This window comes from Carcharodon carcharias, chromosome 10 (genome assembly GCF_017639515.1).
Source record: "Carcharodon carcharias isolate sCarCar2 chromosome 10, sCarCar2.pri, whole genome shotgun sequence".
Taxonomy (NCBI): Eukaryota; Metazoa; Chordata; class Chondrichthyes; order Lamniformes; family Lamnidae; genus Carcharodon; species Carcharodon carcharias.
In genome coordinates, this window is record NC_054476.1 from 30,180,918 (window position 1) to 30,203,225 (window position 22,308).

The 22,308-nt window shown below is 41.7% G+C and overlaps 1 protein-coding gene across 9 annotated transcripts in view; it reads left to right on the plus strand.

Annotated features, from left to right (window-relative positions):
• immp1l (inner mitochondrial membrane peptidase subunit 1) overlaps nucleotides 1-22,308 on the plus strand; it is a 165,978-nt gene that overhangs the window by 23,414 nt on the left and 120,256 nt on the right. For 3 of the 9 annotated variants that reach the window (XM_041197381.1, XM_041197385.1, XM_041197386.1), the window contains one exon: nucleotides 11,468-11,797. The exons of 2 other annotated variants lie outside the window; for them this stretch is intronic. Coding sequence is in view for 2 of the 7 variants with exons in the window: in XM_041197379.1 (XP_041053313.1) it covers nucleotides 20,020-20,158 (139 nt within the window). In the remaining 5 variants the exon portion in view is untranslated. Of the gene's footprint in view, nucleotides 1-3,257; nucleotides 3,502-11,467; nucleotides 11,798-20,001; nucleotides 20,159-21,256; nucleotides 21,382-22,308 lie in introns of those variants that run through there. 4 more of the 9 variants (XM_041197379.1, XM_041197380.1, XM_041197383.1 and 1 more) reach the window with 3 other exon arrangements.

Sequence of the window (22,308 nt, forward strand, 5' to 3'; positions counted from 1 at the left end):
GCGCACATCCCCCTAAGGCAAAGTGGTGCCTCAGGGAGGTTGCTGAAAGGCAGTGAAACATGAAAAATAGAAAAATTAAAAAATCATTAACATGTCCCCCTCATGTGAAAATGTCACACGAGATGGGACATGGTAATGAAATGCACAAAAACTTTATGACAACTTTATAATTCCGATATCAAACCTCATCCCGCCACTGGATAAGGTTTGTAAAAAAAAAATCACTTACCCTCCTCCTCTTTGGGCCCGTGCGCCAACCCGAAGTTCACATAGGCCTCTCAAAATCCTGGTCAATTGGTGAGTTAATGGCCTTAACAAGGCCTTTAATTAATGGCGGATGCGCATCACGATGCATAGCGCGCGCCCGCTGACCTAAGCATCGCGATGTCGCACACTGACGTCAGGATTCTTGCGCTACATCAGCGCGTGACATTTTAAGCCCCACCACCTGCCCGTTAGCCAAAAGATTCTGTCCATTAACTTTCAAACAGGCCATACACATTGGTATTATTCATATTATGAGAAACACTAAGATTTTTTTTTAGAGATGTGATATGATTCTCCATGAAAGAAAATATTTTTATTTTTCTTTCATCCTTCCTTTTAGACATTTACAATTTTTCCTAATTTCTCTCTCCTTTACTTTGCCATTAAACATGATTTTCTTTGTTAATGTCGCCTTTATCATTATATTTTTAGCATTCTTTTATTTCTGGAATCATTGACAGGACTTTACAATTGATATTGTACAGAATACAAAGACTCGCACAGTAGATTCTGCAAGTAAATTTGCTCCTGACAGTTAGTGGCAGAAATTGGAGCAATAACAATATTTTATACCAGCTTGTGCCACAATCTAATGTCAGTAAAATTTGCATAGAATGCTGATAGACAGCTAGTGACAGATAAAGACAAAGCAACCCATAAAGCATTTAAGAAATGTTTAGTTTTTCTATCTGGCCACTCAAACTTTATAGAATTCTTCTTATTATAGAGTATATAGCCAAAAGAAATCATAATAATATTCCTTTACAGTTCTACGTTTCAGATCATAATAGCTGTAGTATCATTTGAGGCACTCAAAAATTTCATAAAATGCCAAATGTAGTGTCCATTAAAGCAGCTTGAGCCACATATTAAGAATGGCATCTAGAAAGATCAAGTTCACACATGGAATTATCTGGGATATCCCTTCATTGTCACCACCACATTCCCAATATCAGCTTCTCAGCAGATTCTGGCCAGTCCTCGACATGCAATTGTTATTGTTGAAGTGCAGTGACTCTTGTTTTATAGACAAACATGGCAACCTTTTTGCCTACAGTAAGATCCCACAAGGATCCATGAGGTAAATAGCCAATTTAGCTTTCTTGTGATGGGCTTGATTGTGGAAAGAATGTTGGCCAGGACACGGGAAGAACTCCCTATTTTTTTCAAATAGTCGTAGAATTTTTAACATGAATCACTAGGAATGACAGTTGAGGCGTTGGATTAATGTATCTTCTAAAAAAACAACTGTCTTCACAATGGTTGGTTATTTAGTAAATCACTGGAGCCTCCTTCATCTGACATGAGCAAGGAAATCCCAGCTGCTGGAAGTTAACAAATATTGAAAAATTCTGAAATTATGATCTTAATGCAGTAACACCTTACACATGGGATGGAAGAAGGACACAGTGCAAGTACAAAGTAGACATGTAGTTGGTCACCACAAAGATGAATTTAAAAAAAAACAAAGGCAGGCAGTATTGTGAGGTAATGTCTGGTGCAAGATTTTGCCTTTCAAAAATTCTAACAGATAATAGATGTGTGGATGTTCAAGGCCCCAGTACAATTTAAAAGTTTTAAAAAAGTGAGTAATTGATTTGGATTGATTTTTTCGTGACGACTGGAGCAGCAGAATTCTGCAAGTACTAGCTCAATTGCACAAGTATCCAACATAAAGTAAAAGAAACTGAAATAATCAGGATGTTGATGGAAGGCAATAAGAAAAAGGTTTGAACCTTTTTCATTAAAATATATTTACTCTTTAACAGAAGTTTACACACTGGTGGTTTGCTACAGACTGTATGCTCTAATATATTTCACAGTACTTGCAGTTACATTTAATGTGGGTTATTTAGAATTATACAATTCTATATATTAGGTTGAAGGGTGTTAATCTTGTCACTTGTCAACGGTAAATTGAAAAATACAGAACTGTAGGCAAAGGGATAATGACAATTAGAATTCATTATACTGTGTCCTGTCAATCCAAAGTCACTTAATTTAAATCACTGGATAATTCAAATTCAAATTGTGCAAAAAGAGCTTCCAGTGCTATTTTATTTCAGTTGCATAATTCAAATTGCCAAATAATTCCATTTCTTTATACAAAAATACCTGAACAAACAGTAGGCTGTAGAGAATTGGGTTAGAAGATTTCATTTTCTGGGCTGTGTAAAAATGCATTTTAAATTAAGTGGCAGGTGTTGTAAAGATCTGAAAATTGGTACAATTAGTTTGTATTGTGACAGAAACCTAGGTACAGTGTGTTGGTATGAATGAAGAACTGTTTTTTAGTTAGTCGTTTTATGATCAAATTAAGATGGTAGAGAGATGGTGACCAGCAGTTTGTCATGTAATTCTGTATCCCTTAGAGTTGAAATGAATAATTGTTAAGGATAAATATTTAAATTGATTCCACTGACAGTTATTTGCCAGTGTTCGCAATGTGGTTTGAGCTACAGAATTTTCTTCAGACACATTGGATTTTAATAGAGAATGTGAATGTTGACATCTTCCGTTACTTAATTCAAGATTTCTAGATTCCATTCATTTTCAGTGCTCAAAGCTAACAGAATGACATATTTTGTTCATATTAATAACCTTTCTTGATATTTCACAGCACATGGTTGTATTTTCTGACACTGACATTGTATTTGTTATTCATTGGCTGGAAATAGTTATTTTTCCAAAATCAAAATTCTCACATTCAGCCTTCACACTTATAATATTTTCAAACTTGATAATTTTTTTTAAGCTTGGAAATCTTAGCAAACAAATGTGTAAAACATTCAAATTACATTTTCCTGCTACTGTATGTTACTGCAGGCTTTCGTCTGTCTAAAATAAACAGGCTAACATATCTGCTAAAATATTAGACAAAGAATATCATGTGAGCACATAAAGCATTTGTCGACTGAAATTGCTAATAGTAATTTTGAGGTTATAACCATTTAACTCGAGCTTAAGACAACTAGGCTATTATCTTCCAGGTCACTGGTGGAAGATTTTTCATCAGATTTCAGGAAGAAATCTACTCAACATTCCACGTCAGATTAACCAACAATATGACAGAAAAGAAAGCAAGAACATCCAGTCAGAGCTAAACCACAGCACTTGACAATATCGTCTTAACTGCAGGCAGTAGGATATGTTAATATGTGACTGTACAAATTTCTTACCAGCCCCAACCTATCAATACTTGCATTAAATAAATGGAAATGATGTCTTCTGCAGGTATACAGCAGAAACCTAAACTTCTCTCTTTTAGCTTTGTGTACTTATGAAAACAGTTTACAAAATTATAAAGTGTGTTCATTGGCAGTAAAATCATTGAAATTGTTGCACTTTTTCAGTCTCCGCATCTTCCTCATTCATTACAGTTCCAAAATTTTAATGTATTTTATTGAGGCCATCACCATTGTTGGAATTTGGATGCTAGAGAGATCATCACCACGGCTATTAGATTCAGCCCAATGTGTGCAGCAGCTTCTGAAATGTTCATTGGAATATTGGAAGAAAACTTCATACTAGAGACTTTCTTTTGCAGAGGCAACAAACAGTCCAACTTAATGGATGAAATTTTCTTCTTGGCAGATTCATCAATAAAAAATAAAATTTATGCACAAGAGAAAATGCAAAAAGCAATATTTGAACTAGATCTTGTTAATATTGTGTGCTGTCCACACAATTGCAATCCAGCAATTGTCCAGGATTTCTTTTCTTAATCAGCACAGTATATAAGAACTTAGCAATTTTTATAACAGTCTGACAAGAATTTAAACTTTCTGAGCAATAAAAGCAGTGTCAGGATAAAATCTTTTTGTCTGGACCCCAATTTAGAATATTTTGCAAACCAGCTCTTTTTGCCGATCCTGCCACTATTTACAATTGCTTTAATTAGAACAATAGAAGTTACGTAAGTTTTGAATGGATTGGAGAAAATAAGCTAAATAATTGTAATTCAAAGCAAAATGTTGAAGAAGATAATTATGCAAGTTATTATGGTGGTGTTAAAGATTTACATTATTTCGTAAAGGTTTACAAAATGCAATCAAACATATATATAAAATTCCTTCCATTCATTGATTTGTCGGGGACCAGCATTACATTGCCGCTTACAAAAGTAGAAGCAACCAGGTGTTCCACTCGTATTTTTAATACATTAAGGACAAATTTAATCCAGTCCTCGAGGGTCCTGCCACCAGCTGAAGAGCCAGTGAATGGCCTACCTTGCCACTTTGGGGAAGGCCTGCTATATTAAGTGTCAGTCAGGCCAGTGCCTGGCCTTCCCTGGGACCAAGGACCTCGGGAGCAGTTTGAGAGCTGCCAGCCAATCAGGGCCGGCAGCACTTCATTGCCGTCAATGCGATCAGGAAGCAGTGGTAGCTACCGGCAATGTACCCAACAGGGGACTAGAATCAGTGATGGACCCAAGCTACAGGTGAGCGAGGGTGGGATGAGGTCCCTAGAAGGCATTGCCTACTTAAGGGCATGAATTGGCATTGGGGTGGGAATTCTGTCCATGAAACAATGTATAGTGATATCATTTAGCAAGCTAAATCTTTAGCAAGCTAAATCTTTAGCATTTAGAAGTTTACCAAATTCAGTTCTTCATGACTGAAGCTATCTCAAATTAATCCCACTGCAGGCAAATTGTAGATAGAGGCAGGATCTGCAAAAAGACCTGGTTTGCAAAATATCCTAAATTAGATCCCAGGCAAAAGGATTTTATCCTGACACTTTGCTTTTATTGCTCAATTATCTTCAGCTTTCAAAGCAGCAACGTCATTGCAGACTCCATCTCTCCAGAGTGCCAGCGACCTCCCTTTGTGAAATGCTGGCTGGGAAATCAGGTTGAATTGTGTCAGTGGCCTATTGCTCTTAGGGTGACCATGGCCTTGAACTTCTATACATCACAGAATCAGAGAATCTTTAAAGTGCAGAAGGAGGCCATTCAGCCCTTTGAGTCTGTACTGGCTCTTTCAAACTGCATTCTACCTAGTCCCCTGCCTTATCCCCATAACCTTGCACATTCATTCTTTTCATGTCGCATTCCAATTCCCTTTTAAATACCTCACTCTTACGTGCCTCCATCACCCTCTCAGGAAGTTTGTTCCAGACTCCAACCACCCTCTCGGTGAAAACATTTTTCCTCCCATCACTTTTTTTTCCTTTTGCCAATTATTTTGAATCTGTATCCTCAAGTCCTTGTTGTTCTCTTGAGAAGGAACAGTCTTTCACCCTTTACCCTGTCCATATCCCTCAGGATCTTGAATACGTCTATCAAGTCTCCTCTTGGCCTTCTTTTCTCCCAGGAAAACAGTCCCAGCCTCTCCAATCTAGTTCTTTATCCCTGGAATCATTCTTGTGAATCTTCTCTGTAATCAATCCGATGCCTTCACATCCTTTCTCAAGTGTGGCGCCCAGAACTGGATGCAGAACTTCAGATGAGGCCTAACTAGTGTCTTATATAAGTTCAACATGATCTCCTTACTCTTGTACTCAATGCCCCTGTTAACAAAGCCTATGATACTATATGCTTTATTAACTGCTCTCTCAACGTGCCCTGTCATCTTCAATGACCTATGTACGTATACGTTAAGGTTTCTCTATTCCTGCACCTCCTTTAGAGTTTCTCCCTTTATTTTATACTGTCTCACCATACTCTTCTTGTCAGAATGAATCACTTCACACTTCTCTGCATTGAACTTCATCTGCCACTTATCTGCTCAATCCACCAACATGTCTATGTCCTTTTGAAGTTCACAGTTGACAACATTTACAATCATCGTATCATCTGCAAATTTTGAAATCGTGCCCTGATCAGTACAGTCAAGTTTATTAATATATATTAGGAAGAGCAAGGGTCCCAAAACTGACCCCTGAGAAACTCGACTACAAATCTTTCTCCAACCTGAAAAACAACCATTTATCACTATTCCCTGTTTCCTGTCACTCAGCCAATTTCTTATCCAAGTGCCTACTTTCCCTTTTATTCCATGAGCTAGAATTTTGCTCACAAGTCAGTTGCATTGCACTGTATCAAATGTGTTTTGAAAAATCCATATACACCACATCATCAGCGTTGCCCTTATCAACCTTCTCTATTACCTCCTCAAAAAACTCCAGTAAATTAATTCAACATGATTTTCCCTTAATGAATCCATGCTGGCTTTCCTTAATTATCCTGCATGTGTTTAAGTGACTATTGGTTTTGTCCCAAACTATAGTTTACAGAAGTTTCCCTACCAATGAAGTCAGACTAACTGATCTGTAGTTGCCGGTTTTCACCTTGCACCCCTTTTTGAACAAATGTGTAACATTTGCAATTCTCCATTCCTTTGGCACCACCCCTGTGTCTAAGGAAGACTGGAAGAATATCACTAGTGCTTCTGCAATTTCCACTCTTGCTTCACTCAGTACCCTTGGATGCATCTCATCCAGTCCTGGTACCTTTTCAATTTTAAGTAAAGATAGCCTTTCCTACACCTACTCCTCAACTGTAAATTCTTTTAGTGTACCAGTTACCTCTCACCTCAGCCTGAATAGCATCTTCTTCCCTTGTAAAGACAAATGCAAAGTACACGTTTAATACCACCACTATTTCTCCTGCCTTCATGTGCTAGTCCCCTTTTTCATCCCTGATCAGCCCTACCCCATCTTTTACCACCCTTTTGCCATTTATATGGTCGATGGATGCCCTTGCGAATGGAAAGTTGTCTTAAATGGTGTTCCACGGGGCTCGATGTTGCGACCCTTGCTGTTTGTGTTATATATTAACAATTTGGACGTGAACATGGGGGGCACGATTGGCAAATTTGCAGATGACACAAAGATTGGCCGAGTAGTGGATAGTGTAGAGGATAGCCATGATCTCCAAAACGATATAGATGGGTTGGTGGAATGGGCGGTAAAGTGGCAGATGGATTTTAACATAGAGAAGCGTGAGGACATACATTTAGGGAGGTCAAACAGTTACAGGGATACACAATAAATGGGAATATACTAAGAGGGATAGATAAAGTGAGAGATCTTGGCGTACAAGTACACAGGTCCATGAAGGCAACAGTTCAAGTAGACAAGGTTGTAAAGAAGGCATATGGAATGCTCTCCTTCATTGGCAGAGGTATAGAATATAAAAGTAAGGATATAATGTTGGAATTGTATAAATAACTGGTGAGGCCACAATTAGAGTATTATGTGCAATTCTGGTCACCACATTACAGGAAGGATGTTATAGCTCTGGAGAGAGTGCAGAGGAGGTTTACAATAATGTTGCTAGGGTTAAAGTGTAGCTACAAGGAGAAATTGGATAGGTTGGGGTTATTTTCCTTAGAACAAAGAAGGCTGAGAGGTGACTTGATTGAGGTGTACAAAATTATGAGGGGAATAGATAGAGTGGACAGGATAAAATTGTTTCCCTTGGTGGAGAAATCTAGAACCAGAGGACATAGATTCAAGATAAGTGGCAGAAGGTGTAGGGGGGACATGAGGAAGAACTATTTTATGCAGAAAATTATCATGAACACATTCCAGGAATTCTCGCCTCTCTTGTCCTTTTACACTGTTCCTATCCCAGTCTATATTTGGATAATTGAAGTCCCCCCATTATAATTAATCTATAATTTTTGCACCTCTCTGTAATTGCTTTGCAAATTTGTTTCTCTGCACCCCTTCCACTTGCTGCTGGTGTATAAGCTACACCGATTAATGTTATTGCACCCTTTTCATTCCTTACCCCTAGGATTCCATCCCTGAGCACTCTGGAACATCCTTTGTCTCCAGTACTGTTATGCCACCTTTAATCTATACTGTCACTCCCCCTGTACTGCCCCCCTGCCCCCACCCCACCCCACCCCTCACCCCAGCCCCCAATTTTCTGCCTTTCCTGTCTCTCCTAACACCTTTTGTACCCAGGAATATTTAACACCCAGTCCTGCCCTTCTTTGAGCCAGGTCTCTATTATAGCAATAATATCATACTTCCATTGGGCAACTTGTGCCTGTACTTCACTAATCTTTACCACGCTCCATGCATTCACATACATGCACAATTACCCTAATTTAGGCTTTACTTTCCATCTTATTAAGTCTAATGACTTACTATTGCCTACTCTAATTCTATCAAACTCTCCAAGTATTCTATTTACCTTGATATTACTTGCTGATATACCCTCCTTATCAGTTAATACTTCTCTACTTCCCACTGCAGTTTTTCTCCTTTCCACCCTGAATTTCCACCCAGGTTCCCATCTCCCTGCCAATCTAGTTTAAACCCTCCCCTACAGCAATAGCAAATCGCCCCACAAGTTCATTAGTCCCAGTCCTGTTAAGGTGTAATCTGTCCTTTTTGTACGGGTCCCACCTGCCCCAGAACTGATCCCAATTCCTCAGAAATATAAAGCCCACCCCCTACCCCATTTCTTCAGCAATGAGTTGAACTGTTCAATCTTCCAATTCTTATACTCACTAGCACGTGGTGCTGGGAGTAATCCTGAGATTGCTGCTCTTGAGGTGCTGATTTTTAATTTCCTTCCTACCCCCTAAAATCTGCTTTCAGAACTCATCCCTTTTCCAGTATCCTATGAATGAGCTGCTGGGTCTGGCTTCCAAGGGAATCGTCATCTTCTCAATGGAGGAAGCCACGTGTTCTGGTATGAGGGTTAAAGCAGCGCTTGTGGCCTGGATGGATTCCTCCACTATCTGTGCCAGAGTGTGCAAACCCTCTGGAAGTTCTGCCAGATTTCCACATCCCTTACACTGCACATCCAGCATCTGCCACCCAGTGGACGACTCCAGAGGCTCAACATCAGCCTGGGGCCCAGCATCTAGTTCACCTCCAACACTCCTCAAGTGTCAGAGTCCTGGACTTTCTCAGCTAGTCCAGTGATTGTGATGGTGCTCGCACCAGCGTGTGTTTCTCTTTTGTCCGACGTGTGCAAACCCACCAAGGTGCAAGTATCAGAGCTGGTGCTCGTTGCTGCGTGAGGATGGAATGGTATGCTCTCTGAGGTTTGTTCCTCCTGCTTGGAGGTTAATGGCAATCCCTTGGGACTGGTGACTGCTGTTGTCAAGTTTTGACCTGTGGGGGGAACAAACAAGGATTGTCAACCACTCCATCATCATTTGCACTGACTTCAGAAATTCAAGCTCCCTTAACACATTCTCGCCATGGAAAATTTTAACCAGTCTCGCCCTCACCCCTGCACGATGGAGACACAGATTCCTCTGCAAGTGTAGCAAGCTGTCAAAGTCAGTCCCATCAATGCTCCATCCCTGCACCCTCCCACAACGTCTCTTCCTGTGAACCCCCCAGGACCTCCTTCCAGGAAAGAACTATGTGCCCCCCCCTGCCCAACCCCGGGCTGACATACAGCCTCTCTGCAGCCAACAGTTCTGCACTCTTGGTCACTGGCCATCTGCAGAATCTCCTCCTCCATAGGGGTTAGGGATACCAGGTTTGGCACACCCCACTGCTCCTTGTTCTCTCTCAGGCATTATGGACCCTCTTCTCCTACAAAGATAAGCAAAGATTGTCAGGGATCTTTTCTGAACGATCAAGCTGTGACATGTATGCCTAATTTGTATATTGTCAGAATCCACCACATCACAATGATCCTCACAAACTAACTGTTCTTTGACTTCAGACCCCACCTTAGATTGCCCCGGTCCCATGCAGTTTTGCATGTCTGCTTCATTCCACCTTCTCCATAAGGCCCTTGCCAAATGGAGAAGGTTACTCTAATGGCACTGCAACCATGACTCCATGGCTGCTAACGTCCTCTGCCACCTCCATCCAGGCTTGATTCATCTGGTGGGGTAGTATCCTTTTGCCATTTTGTGGCATGAGAACCTCCCACTGCTCACTCACAGCCTGGAGGAGGACTCACAGGGACTCATCATTAAATCATGGGGCAGTCTGGGCTTTGGGATCCTCCATTTCCTCTGGCAGCAGCAAGAGGGGGAATGGGACAGGCTTGCGCAGATGTTATTTCATCCTTGGCAAGGGGGCCGGAATGAGACCCTGCTGGCACAATAACACCAGAATGGAAAAAAAATACTCTGACCTACTGCTAGTTCACTGCCAACTTTGGATGTTATTTTTTTTCCCAAAAATCTACATGAACAAATGTTGGACCCTTCTGCCTGCCAACAACCCAATGACAATGGCCCTTCAAATTGATGGCTGGGACTGACTTCTGGTTCACAGCCTGACCCCTCTTTCCCACCTTAGGTCCACGATTGACCGAGGAGCCTGCCTGCACAAAGCTAATTGGCGGGCATTCCCATCGGCCAGCTGCTAACTGGCTAGCAGACGTTTGATTTGGTGTGAAGTAACGACGGGGGCAGGATCAAGCAGACTGCGCACTTCCCCTTCTGTTTTCCTTACCTTAGCGGTAAGTGTTAAATCTAGCCAATAGTATAAACCAGAAATTGTATATAGAAGCTGGATTTTGGGGTCACAGAATTGGACCAAACGAGGCAAGATGGCAAAAAATGTCCGCCGATCAGCGCAGGTGCTAGTGTCGCCTCCGTTTCCATTGGCAGTCATTTTGCGGGGAGCAGGAAAGGATGTGGGATAGGAAGCTTATCTGCCTTAGTGAAAGGTGCATGGTCAGTGCAGGATTTTCACAGGGGTGAGTGGGCTTCAGGAGATCTCTGACCCTGTCAAGTGAGAAGAGGTGGCACAGAAGGCTAGGAAACTTCCTGAAAGGTAAGTTAGAGAAGTTTTAGGGGCTTAAGGTTGGCATATAGACAAGTTAACTTTGAGGAAAGTCAGTAAGAGGCAAAGAGACAATGCCATAGAATGTCCAAGTTTTGGGCAGGCATCGATTTTGATGAGACTCCTCTCATGTCTGCATTTTTAAATGTCAGCAATTGAGGCTCAGACCTGTTGCTGGCACTTAGATCATGGGAACTCTTGAAAACAAATGGCGGCCGAGGTAGACACTAGAGAAGGTGCGCTCTGGGGCTGTCCCTGTTTGGTTCCTGCCTTGGATTTGCCGATTGAGATGGCAGTCCTGACTGGGACCTACCACTGGGAAAATCCCATTTCCAGGCAGCCTGGCAACAGAGGCGATTAGTCTGATTTCCGCTCCAACATGAAATCTGGCCTGAGAAGTTTTTAATTATTTGCATTTCCTCATTGGCTGTGTTACTTCCCTTTTTATGTCATTATCTTTCTTCCCTTTTTCTTAAAGACTCCCTGCACCACACATCACTTCTGGCTGAAAGGGCAGGCTGGAAATCCTGCAATAAAAACAAAGTGCTGAAATACGTAGCAGGTCTGGCAACATCTGTGGAGAGAGGAACAGAGTAATTTTGAATCGAATACGATTCTTCTTCAGAGCAGAAAACTGGTGCTGTGTCTGCTTGGATTGCATCACAAACTAAGGAAATACTGATGGTTGTGCCTTTACATGACAGTTTAAGCTTTGGAGCAGTGACAAGATTGTTAATCTTCAGAGACCAAAAAATGGGACAAAGGACCAGAAGAAAGTGAGGCGTAGCACATTCTCTGGTTCTGAAAGGTAATAATGATCTGGATAAATGTCTGTAACTGTATTGCAAATACACATGCAAAATAGCTGTTGAGGCTGACGGAATCAGAGAGATCGCATGTAAGCTTTGATTTTTATAATGTGTAGGTATGTCAGATATAGTGGGACAATTTTACATACAGTAGGGGCAGTTGGAAAATAAATAGAGAAAATTTTCACCACTGACTGATAGCTAACAGTCCTAGCAGTAATGCTTCAACAGTTCACAATCTCATTCACATTCACAATTTGTGATTTTGAAAAATGGCAGAAAATTGGAACCCAAACTACTTGGTTTGAATTACGTACAAGAGCACTTGAGACTGAACAAAAGAGACTATTGACGGCCTTGCTGTTAACTTCCTAGGGCCTTTTGAATTTTACAGTCGCTGGCAAACGGTGCATTATCAATGGATAATGCTCATGAAGCATGCACACATTGGTTAGAAATAGAAGGTTGAGCCATTAAGACAATGTTATGGCAGTCCCTTCAGCTTTTAACATGAGTTACAGCGTGTCTCAACTATACATGCATCCAATAAATAGTTAGGAAAAGTGCATTGCTGATTTCCTTATCCATTTCATAAGTGTGGGGTACTTCTTGTATTAACTATGCAGTGTGCAGTGATTTATAATTAAAGGAGGGGGAACTGCACTGCCACCAATACTGTTTGTGCTTCTAATCTTCTTAATGGTATCTGCTATTATACTGCAAAGCCTCTTTCCTCCTCATTCCTGGTATGTGACGGTATTTGTGTCTGCTGATTAAAGTTTTATACTCACTAAATCAGATTAGCTGCAGCATCACCTGAAAGTAGAGTGAGCCATCATGTGATTGAACTCCCTTCTGTGGCATGCTGCGCAGCAAAACAAGGTATTTTGGTTCTTGGGATACTCATAAGTATCTCACAGCATGCATTGGAGACTATGATCTCAAAGAAGATGACTCAATTTACCCCGCCTTTATACTGATCATAATGGGGATGAGTTTAAACAGTAACTCTGAAGACAAATAAGGATATTTAATCTTGAGAATTCAGGCTATGAGTAGGTTTATGCCACAACTTAATTCAAGGCTGCTCTGGAATAACTAAATGCTTTTTTCAAGAGCTAAAGGTTTTTCTCTTGGAATCTTTGGATATAAATTGAAGGGAACAGTGAGTATTGCAGAGAGGTTTTGAAAGCCTAAGTGATTTTCCATGAATGTAATTTCAGAATTTATTTCTAATTTTCTGAAACTATTTCAACTTAATTTTTTGAATCCAGGTTGTTTTGATTCAAGGTGAGGGAGAATACAAATGATGTAGAACATGGGTAAAAATAATTTTCTTGAGCTTCGTGGATTCAGTGATTTAAATGTGCATATGTTAGTACAGAGTATCAGAAGACTCACCTCACAGTAAAATGACATTTGCTGAATGAAGTCAGAACTATAATCGCTTGGTGTAAACTTTTATTTGCAATAGCCAGTGTATGGGTCTTTTCAGCAAACTGTTTAAACAATTGGTTGATGAAAAATCGTTCGACATATGGTGCATTAAAATGGCAATTTGTACAAGCTCAATGATATTATTAATAAATAAACATATTTCCAAGGTTTGCTTTTTCCTGAATGGTATAGTTCTGCAATGGTACCCTCAGAAACCGTAGGTAACACAGTATTTGAAGTGTACTTTTTGCATTACAGTATAATATTTTCTACAGGATAAACTTATGTTCCCGCTGGAAAAGATGTTTCTTATTACTATGATTTCACCTGATCATTTGGCAGCCTTCATTTTATTAATATGTATTATTACTTAGTATATTTTAACAAGATAAGTTTATCATATACTCTGACTGTATCAACACAAGATATTCTTGGGAGTCCATGAGTTGTGTAGCAACTGCAAATTATGAATGACTGTTCGGGAAATTTAAGTTATGACTCCGACGTTCTTTTATGAGATACTAGATGCTTGTCTGAAATTCCTCTAGATGTTGGCTCATTTATAACTTGGATGCTGAATGAAATATAAGATACCAGAAAAAAGGATTGCTAGTGAATGTATTGAATGTTCATATTATAGTGATCCATGGCAACATTTCAGGGCATGTGTTATTTAAAGTTGCTGGAGTTACATACTTGCAATTTGTACTGATTAAATAGTGCACATACCTGGCATTAATCTTATTTTCTTTTAAACTGAAGGGGCTGTTTTATGTGAGATTAATTGTAACTATCCTTATTAAGATAGGTACATAATCCTTGGCAGTAGGATTATAGATAAAAACTTATTTTTGACAGGTAAATACAACAGTAAATTTGATGGTCATATATAACACTAAATTTCCCATGTAGCTTGGTAAATGGCTGCGTTTTCTCTAACTTATAACAAGCGTACCCAATAGGAAATATGATTACATGATATAATAGGAGGCACGGAGGAAATAAGGTTATGATAGGCTTGGATCTGGTTTATACAATTGTAACTACATGGACATTAACAGGTTGGAATTCATGGAGTTAGAGAATGGGTCTGATAAGTCTTGACTAGAAACCATTAAGTAGAAAAATATTTAAAAAAGATTTCAAGTAAATAATCTTAATTCTTTTGCGCTCACTTGAATAGGAATTGACAGTATTTTGATGTATGGACAGATGGCAACAGAGAAAAAATGAATGCTCCTTTGTGCCTGGGGCTTCTGTTATTTTTCATCTCGAGGAATATATTTCTAGATATTGCTCTTAACTTATGGAAAGTTACTGTGATTGAATACTTATTCACCTGTGTACTAATTAACTATAGATAAAAAGCCTTTTCACAATATTTCATAATGATGCCTAAGGTTCTTATCCCTGCTTTGAGCGTGTTATATGAACAATTTGAATTAGAACAACACATTGTATTTATATAGAGCCTTTAAAACAGTAAGATGTCTGAAGCTGATTCACAGGAGCGTAATCAAAAATTAACACCTAAGACCTTTTTTAAAGATCAGTATGTTGGTGGCACCGTTCATTTAACAGATTCTCTCCCTCTTTTGGTTCTTTGCTCTCAGAATAATTATACAGTTCTCAACAATGCATTATAATCGCCCAATTATAAGAGGTCTAAATTCTTCACAATTTGCCTTCATTATTCCATAATATTTTCCCTACTCATTTTGCTATCATCTACAAACTTTTAATTAGTACATTATAGCTTTTTCTAAATAATCATTTACCTGCAATACACTAATTAAAGAAAAGTTGGTGAATATTGCCTTTGAACCAGCTTATTGGTTTCTGGTAAATGTGAACATTGTGACTATCCCTTTCTTTAGATGAGAGGGTTCTGGACCAATGCCAGTAAAGGAGTGGTATTCAGCAGGTTTTTGTTTGCACAATGGCAGTCAGCTTCTTCCCATCCCTGATTTAAATGTTCGATTCTGCTTTAGCACATTGCTGCAGCCTCATGCTGGCTTTCACTCCCACCTGGCTTTCCCTTACTTTACCTACTGGGATGACTCAACTTGTCTGTCTTCAAGAATCACAGCAACCAATAATATATGCTTCTTCCTGCCAAGGATGCCATTAGCCTTTTCTGTGGCACTGACCAGAAATGAATTAACATTGGCCTGACTTGGCAGTGAGACTTTCTGACACTGAAAACTGGATGGAATACCTTATACAGCAAGTTTAAATTTACTCGCTTTATTTATTTTCAATTAATCCCTAAGTGCATTTATATAGAAAATTTCCCTTTAGTAGTATATAATCTCAATCTTCAAACTCAGTACTAGTTCACACCTCTTGTCACTCCATCAGTAACTGACTTCATCTGTACTTTGGTCAGTTGCATTTGACAAAGTGTCAGATCCATTCCTCAGGCCAAGTCCCTGGGTTTAAAGGGAGGAAAAAGGCAAGAGCCTTAAAGGATTACAATTGGGATGAAATTGAGGATGAGCAAAGAATACTTCCTTGAAATACTCATTAGGGAAGACTAACTAACATGCCATGCGTTAATATAGATAATCCAGGCAGAATTGTAGGCTTGCTTTCAACAAGACAGAGGGCCTAGTTAGGCTTAAAGAGCTTAAAGCAAACCTGGAGACAGATGGTGTTGATCCCAGGCTGCAAAGGGTGCTATTCACCCACACAACTTTTAGAATCAGTGAAGCAGTTCCTGTTTTGCAGTGATGATGAAGATGGTGCATAACAGGGTTAATAATATATTAAAATGATCTCCAAACATAAATGTAGATTTTATTTTATTCATCCTTGTGTTGCTGGCAAAGCCAGCATTTATTTTCCATCCCTATTTACCTTTGAAACTGAGTGGCCCAATAGGTCATTTCAAAAGAACAGTTGAGAGGTGGCCACATTGTTGTGGGCCTGGAGTTACATGTCGGCCAGACTGGGTAAGGATGGCACATTTCCTACCCTGAAGGACATTAGTGAACCAAATAGGTTTTTATAATGATCATGATAATTTATAATCATTATTAATGAGACTAGCATTTTATTTCAGATTTACTAATTCACTGAATTTAAATTGCCACAATTGCCATGGTAGGATTTGAACTCATGTCATCAGAGCATTAGCCTGGGCCTCTGGATAACTGATCTAGCAACATTACCACTATGCTATCATCCCCAACATAATGGTCAACATCTGATGGTTTGAGACCTAAATTTAAGTGCGAAAATAATCTTCTGCCGTTCAGGTACCAAAGGGAAAGTTAGGCATGGTTAGGGAAGAGCATTTTTAACAGAAATTATTCCCCAATTGCTTTTATCTTCGAGTGGATAAAATAAAAAAAAATTAAAGGTTCAAAATTAACTGTTATGTACATATTCATTGTGGCATCATGACATTCTCATGAAAGTTTCATATCATCATGCAAACAAATACAGATTAGGATTTGGAGATACCAGTATGAATCAACCATCTAAATCCAAAACGAACCCAGGAGCATTTCACTCCTAAGTTTGATTGCTGGTGTGTAAAAGCACAGTATGATAGATTAGAGATGTTATCCTAAAGGAGTCATAGAATGCTGAGGAGATCCCAATAGACTAGGGACAGTTGACAATGTTAGAAATGCAGGTCCCTTTAAGAGTAAACAAGGTCAAGCTTCAGAGTGAATTGAGAGCAAGTGATGCTCATTGAAGCCTGTACTGAAGAAGTAGGTTTTTCCCTAGTAAGGTGGTTTTTGCTTCTGGACAGGGAAAGGATCCAGAAGGGAAGAGTGGAAACTGATATTTGTACTGAACTATAGTTTAATGATAAAACAGTTGTGATTCACAGCATGTCTTTTGCCAGATTCGGTAAAATGGATATGCACCTTTTCAACACAATTATTAAAATATCCATTCAAAAATAGGAGAAATGCTACCTTTGCATCTACAGACCCATCTATTTTGTATTTATAGTTGGTAAAATGATGGCATTGATTATTAGGAATGAAGCTGAATATTACCCTGTATGAGAATAATCTAGTAACAGCCATGGCTTTAGGAAGAGTAAATTCTTTTTGACTTTTTAAATGAATGTGACCTCCAAAGCGGAAAGTGGCGATTCAAATTACAATATATTTAGACTTCCAAAAAACCTTTGATAAAATTCTTTGTAGAGAACTACTACTGAAACTGAATGCAGTGGGAATTCTAGGTAAGCCTGTTTGTGAATAAGCAGCTGGTTGATGGGAATAACGCAACAGGTACTTATTAGGTGAGTGATGCAAGGATGGGGGTAAAAAACTGACTGGCGCACTCCAGAGATTAGTTCATTATCCCTACTGTTCCTGTTCTACGCTATTTGAATTCAGAATACAAATGCTAACTGATCAGATCTGCGGATAATATAAACCTGGGTGCATGCAGATTAGATGAGGAAGCCAAGTACCTGCAAATAGAGTTACATAAAATCTACAAATGAGTAAATTATTGCAGGTGAGATTTGACACAGGCAAGTTCACAATACAAGATATTGGAAGAAAAAAATGGGTGTCACGGGCATCTTATGCATGTTTTGGAAAAGGTTAAAGGTGAGTTGAAAGAGATCTAGAGGTAGTTGATTCAATACTTTTTACGTGAAATAATTCTGGAGGAGCAATAAGCTGAGTGGAAGAATGGTAAACTATATTCTAAGGCAAGTTGAGTGTAAGTTGGAAGGGATCATTTTAAAATTGGACAATGCCCTGGTCAGACCACACCTTAGTTCTTTGTTCCGATTTGGTCACCTAGGGGAACATTCATGTTTTCTTTTTATTTGTTCCTGGGAAGTGGGTGACACTGGCATTTATTGCTCGTACCTAATTACACCGGGAAGTAGCGAGGATCTTTTCTATGAATACCAGCAGTCTTTTTGTCTGTGTTTCTTCCAGAATCATGGTTGGGAGAAAATTCTAGGGTATTCGCTCAGTGATGATGAAGTGACAATGATATACATTCGTCATGCTGTTTGTATGACATCTGGTATTGCATGAGTTGAACTTCCCCCCAACTAAATTTTGGGACCAGCGAAGCCATTTCTTTGGCCCTACCGCAAATTAATTTCACTGCCACCGACTTCATTCTTCCCCCTGGACAGCATCAGAGCTTTGAACCAGACTGTTTGCAACCCTAGCATCATATGAGTGGGCTTTGAACCCCATATCCTCTCCTTCATCAAGACCCCTTCGATCTCTGCAACATTGCTGTCTTTTCCCCAACTCAGCTCATCTGCTGCTGAAATCCCCATTCATGTCTTTGTTAGGTCTAGACATGGCTATTCTAATGCTCTCCTGTCCTGCTTCCCATCTTGTTATGTAAGGAGATATTAGTGACTAAAAAGGGCCTTATAGGACTATTAAATGCCTAGGAAAGATAAATATAAAGTTGCTTCAAGATGTCAGGTGCTGCATTCAGAAATATAGGTTAAAACCTATCAAAAGGACAATATAGTCTCGACATCAAGAGGTACTTCTTCACATATACGACATTCAATACTTAGAATTTGCAAATAGAATTGTGGAGATGAATGCCTTTGGTTCATTGAAGATGCAGTGAGATGACATGATGAGCTTGTACGTTTTTAAAAAGTCTGAACGGTATGTCTCAAGGCTTAGAAAACTCATTGGGCTGAATTTTGCGCTTGACGGGCGGGTGGGCCCGACCGACTCGGCGGCGGGCGGGCAGCCGATCCCCATCGCTGAAACGGGATGCACCGCCATTTTGCGCAGGCGAGCCAATTAAGGCCTGCCCAGCGGGGTTCCGACTTCCGTGTTCATCAGGAAAATTAAATCGGCGGCCAAGGGAGAACCGGCAGTCTGTATAAAGAGCGGCCAGGCAGCCTCCTTTAGGCTGTTCACCATGGCCAGTCATCGGGCAGCACGAGGTGAGGGCAGAGGAGGGGGGCAGGCTGCAGGGTCGGGCAGTGGGGGGCCACTGTGCCCCTTGGTTCTCGGATGCCTGCCTTGCTGTCCTCCTCGAAGAGGTGTGCAACCATTGGGATGTCTTGTTTCTGGAGGATGGGAGGAAGAGGGCCCTCCACGTCACCAGGCAGGCGTGGCAGGAGGTGGCAGAGGCTGTTAGCTCTCATGATGCTGTGCAGCGCACGGGAATGCAGAGCCACAAGTGCTTCAATGATTTGTTGCGCTCTGGAAGGGTGAGTACCATGTCAGCCTTAGCTTTTGAGGTCCCCCCCACCCTCCCGCCATGTCTTAGTGTCGTTACTGCATTGGGCGTTTGGTGCACGCTGGGTGGGCAAACTGATAGTGACCATGCTTACATCAGCCTTAGTGGTTGAGGAGAAGATCGGTTCTCCCTGCTGGTTCTCCCTGTTGGTGTTTGTCTCATTTTGAGTAATCTGGGGGCAACCTGCAGGGGAGGCAGCTAGACACATACTCAGAACTCCAACACATGTCTTATTGATGGTGATGAGATGGTGGAAGGGGAGCCTCAAGGTGTCATGGCCAAGAGCCATCAGCTGGCCTCGGCACCGCACCTAGTTGCGCCTCCTTGCCATGGGCGCTAAGACCCGTGTGTTATTCAAAGTGATGGATGTCGAATGTGTCCAAGGTGTCCATTGGGGGAGGGGACTGGGACCAGCTGTACAATCTTCTGGGGACTGATCACCAGTAGTGTGGACAGGAGCCGCTGGAGGCTTCAGATGGGCCACTGTGGTTGGGGTGTGCATGCAGAGTACATGAGCGATCAGCTCCAATAAATATTCTTCTCTTTTCTGCAGGTAAAAACTGAGAGCAATATGCGGGAGTGGCAGCGGACTGGTGATGGGCATGCCGTACTACAGCGCCTCACCATATATGAGGAGCAGGCCATGGAGCTGGGGAGGAGGCAGGCGGCCAGGTCGGCAGGTGTCGGCGAGGCTGGGGTGCAGTGGCCAGGTATTTGAGGGCCACAGTCCCATCCACTCTGTCTCCCCACCATCCAAAGCACTGATGATTGCTGCAATCGTTAATGCAGCAACACTGATCATTCACAGACTGATACAGTCAGACGTGTGGGTCATACACAAAGGTCCCTCGGCCCCTTGAGGATGCACATCTCTAGCACCTTCCAAAGTCGCCTTATCCCATTTGTGACCACTGTCCCCATGGCCTAACATGCCATGGCATGGCTGCTGCACATCCAAAGACTTATTACATCTTAGGAAGGTTTGTACCTCCACCACCCTTTCTGCCAGTGCGTCGGACATTACTCTGTCCAAAAGGTCCTCAACACCTCACCTGTCAACCTCATGGCACTCAACTTAAATAAATGCCACCACGTTAGTCATCCCTGCGCCAAGGGGAAATGTTGCCTTCTGTCCACCCATTCTGTGCCCCTCATAACGGTATGAAGGTCAATAATGTGACCTGTCAATCTCCTGTGCTCTACGGCAAATGTTGCAATTGTATGCAATGTTTCCTCATCACTCCAACTCTCCAGGCCAGAATGCATCCAGGTCAGGAACCTCTGCACCCTCCTCACTCCAATGCCATCCCCATGAAGTGCAGGTCACAACTGAACGCAGAAGTGTAGATGTGGCCTCGACAGCGTTTTCTGCACTTGCAACATGACCTCCCTTTTCCTACATTCTATTCCTCGGCTAATAAAGGCAAGTCTGGCTTCGACCTTGTTAAACACCTTATGTTCCTGTTCTGCTACCTTAACGGGTCTGCCCAGCGAGGTCCCTGTAATTGTCATGATGTCCCACGGTCCTACCATTACTCATGTATTCCTGTACCTTGCTTGTCTTGCCCAAGTGCATAACCACACACTTATCCACATAACATTCCATGTGGCATTACTTAGGCCATCTGACCAGTCTGTCTGTATGCACGTGTAATGTTTGGGCCTCCTCTTGACTATTTACCACCCCACCAATGTTCATCTCCTTAGGTTCTTGAAGGGTCAGCGACTTATGAGGCTAGGGGGAAAAGGGATGAAAGGTGTTACTGACTGAACACTAACTGATGCACTGTCTTTGTTGTTAATTTCAGCATCACCACTGTATGGCCGCCACCAACACGTCCAGAGCCCCCCTCTCATGCCTGAGGGGCATCACTTGCAACTTGCGTCACATCCTTTCAGTGAGCCAGGCACCAGCGCAGCGCCAAACATTTCGGTGGGGATTATGACGTTGGCTAGTATCCCGGAGCACAGTAGAGAGGGCACTTCACAATTGTTGGAGGAGATGGCACCAACAGAGAGTGCCAATGGCACCAGCAGCCGGAAGACAGCAGGGGACCAGGCATATGCTGAGTCTGGCTGTGGTGATGTGCCTCTGGAGATGTCAGCCATGCAGCAGCTGCAGGACAAGCAGCAGGGTGTGCGCGAGCATCTGAAAGGGTTGCATGAGGGTGTGCTTCAGTTGGTCTCTATGGTGGAGGAGTCCAGGCAGAGTGTCAGTGAAGGCAAGAACCTCAGGACAGAGCCTCAGGCTTCATCCATTGAGAGATTGGCAACTCTCACGGAGAGGGGCTTCAATCGGATTGAGAATCTTCTGATTGGGTTACTCTCTGACCTGCAAGTCCTCACAGCGCTAATGGCCACAGGTGGTCATTCGCAATGTGGGAGATGTTCTGGGCACCAAGTGTCGCATTGGTGCCCCTCCATCTGCGGTGAGCAGGGAGGTCCAATGTGACCTTACATCGGCGCAGCAGCTGCCTGTCGTTGCTGCGAGCTCCTCTCAGAGCGCTCCGGATGAGGGCAGCAGCATGTCTGCCCCTCTGCCAGTGACCGTTGCATCCGTTGAGGCTGCAGCAGCTGGGGAGGTGCCAGTTCTGGAACTGGCCACTCCCTCCCAGGCGTGGCCATCACAGGTCCACGGGCCAGAGGACGGCCGCCAAGGTTATCGAGGCCAACAGGACAGCAGAGTCAGCAGGCTGTCTCACAAGCCACTCTGAGCAATGGGGCAGCACCTAGATGCAGCACCCACAAACGTAAGCATAAGGCATGTTAGGCACTCCACGGGTTTGTCACTTGTGATTTTGTGTTGGCCCTAGATTAGGGAATATATAATTATGTACGTCTGAGTGACATTTGTGGTTTA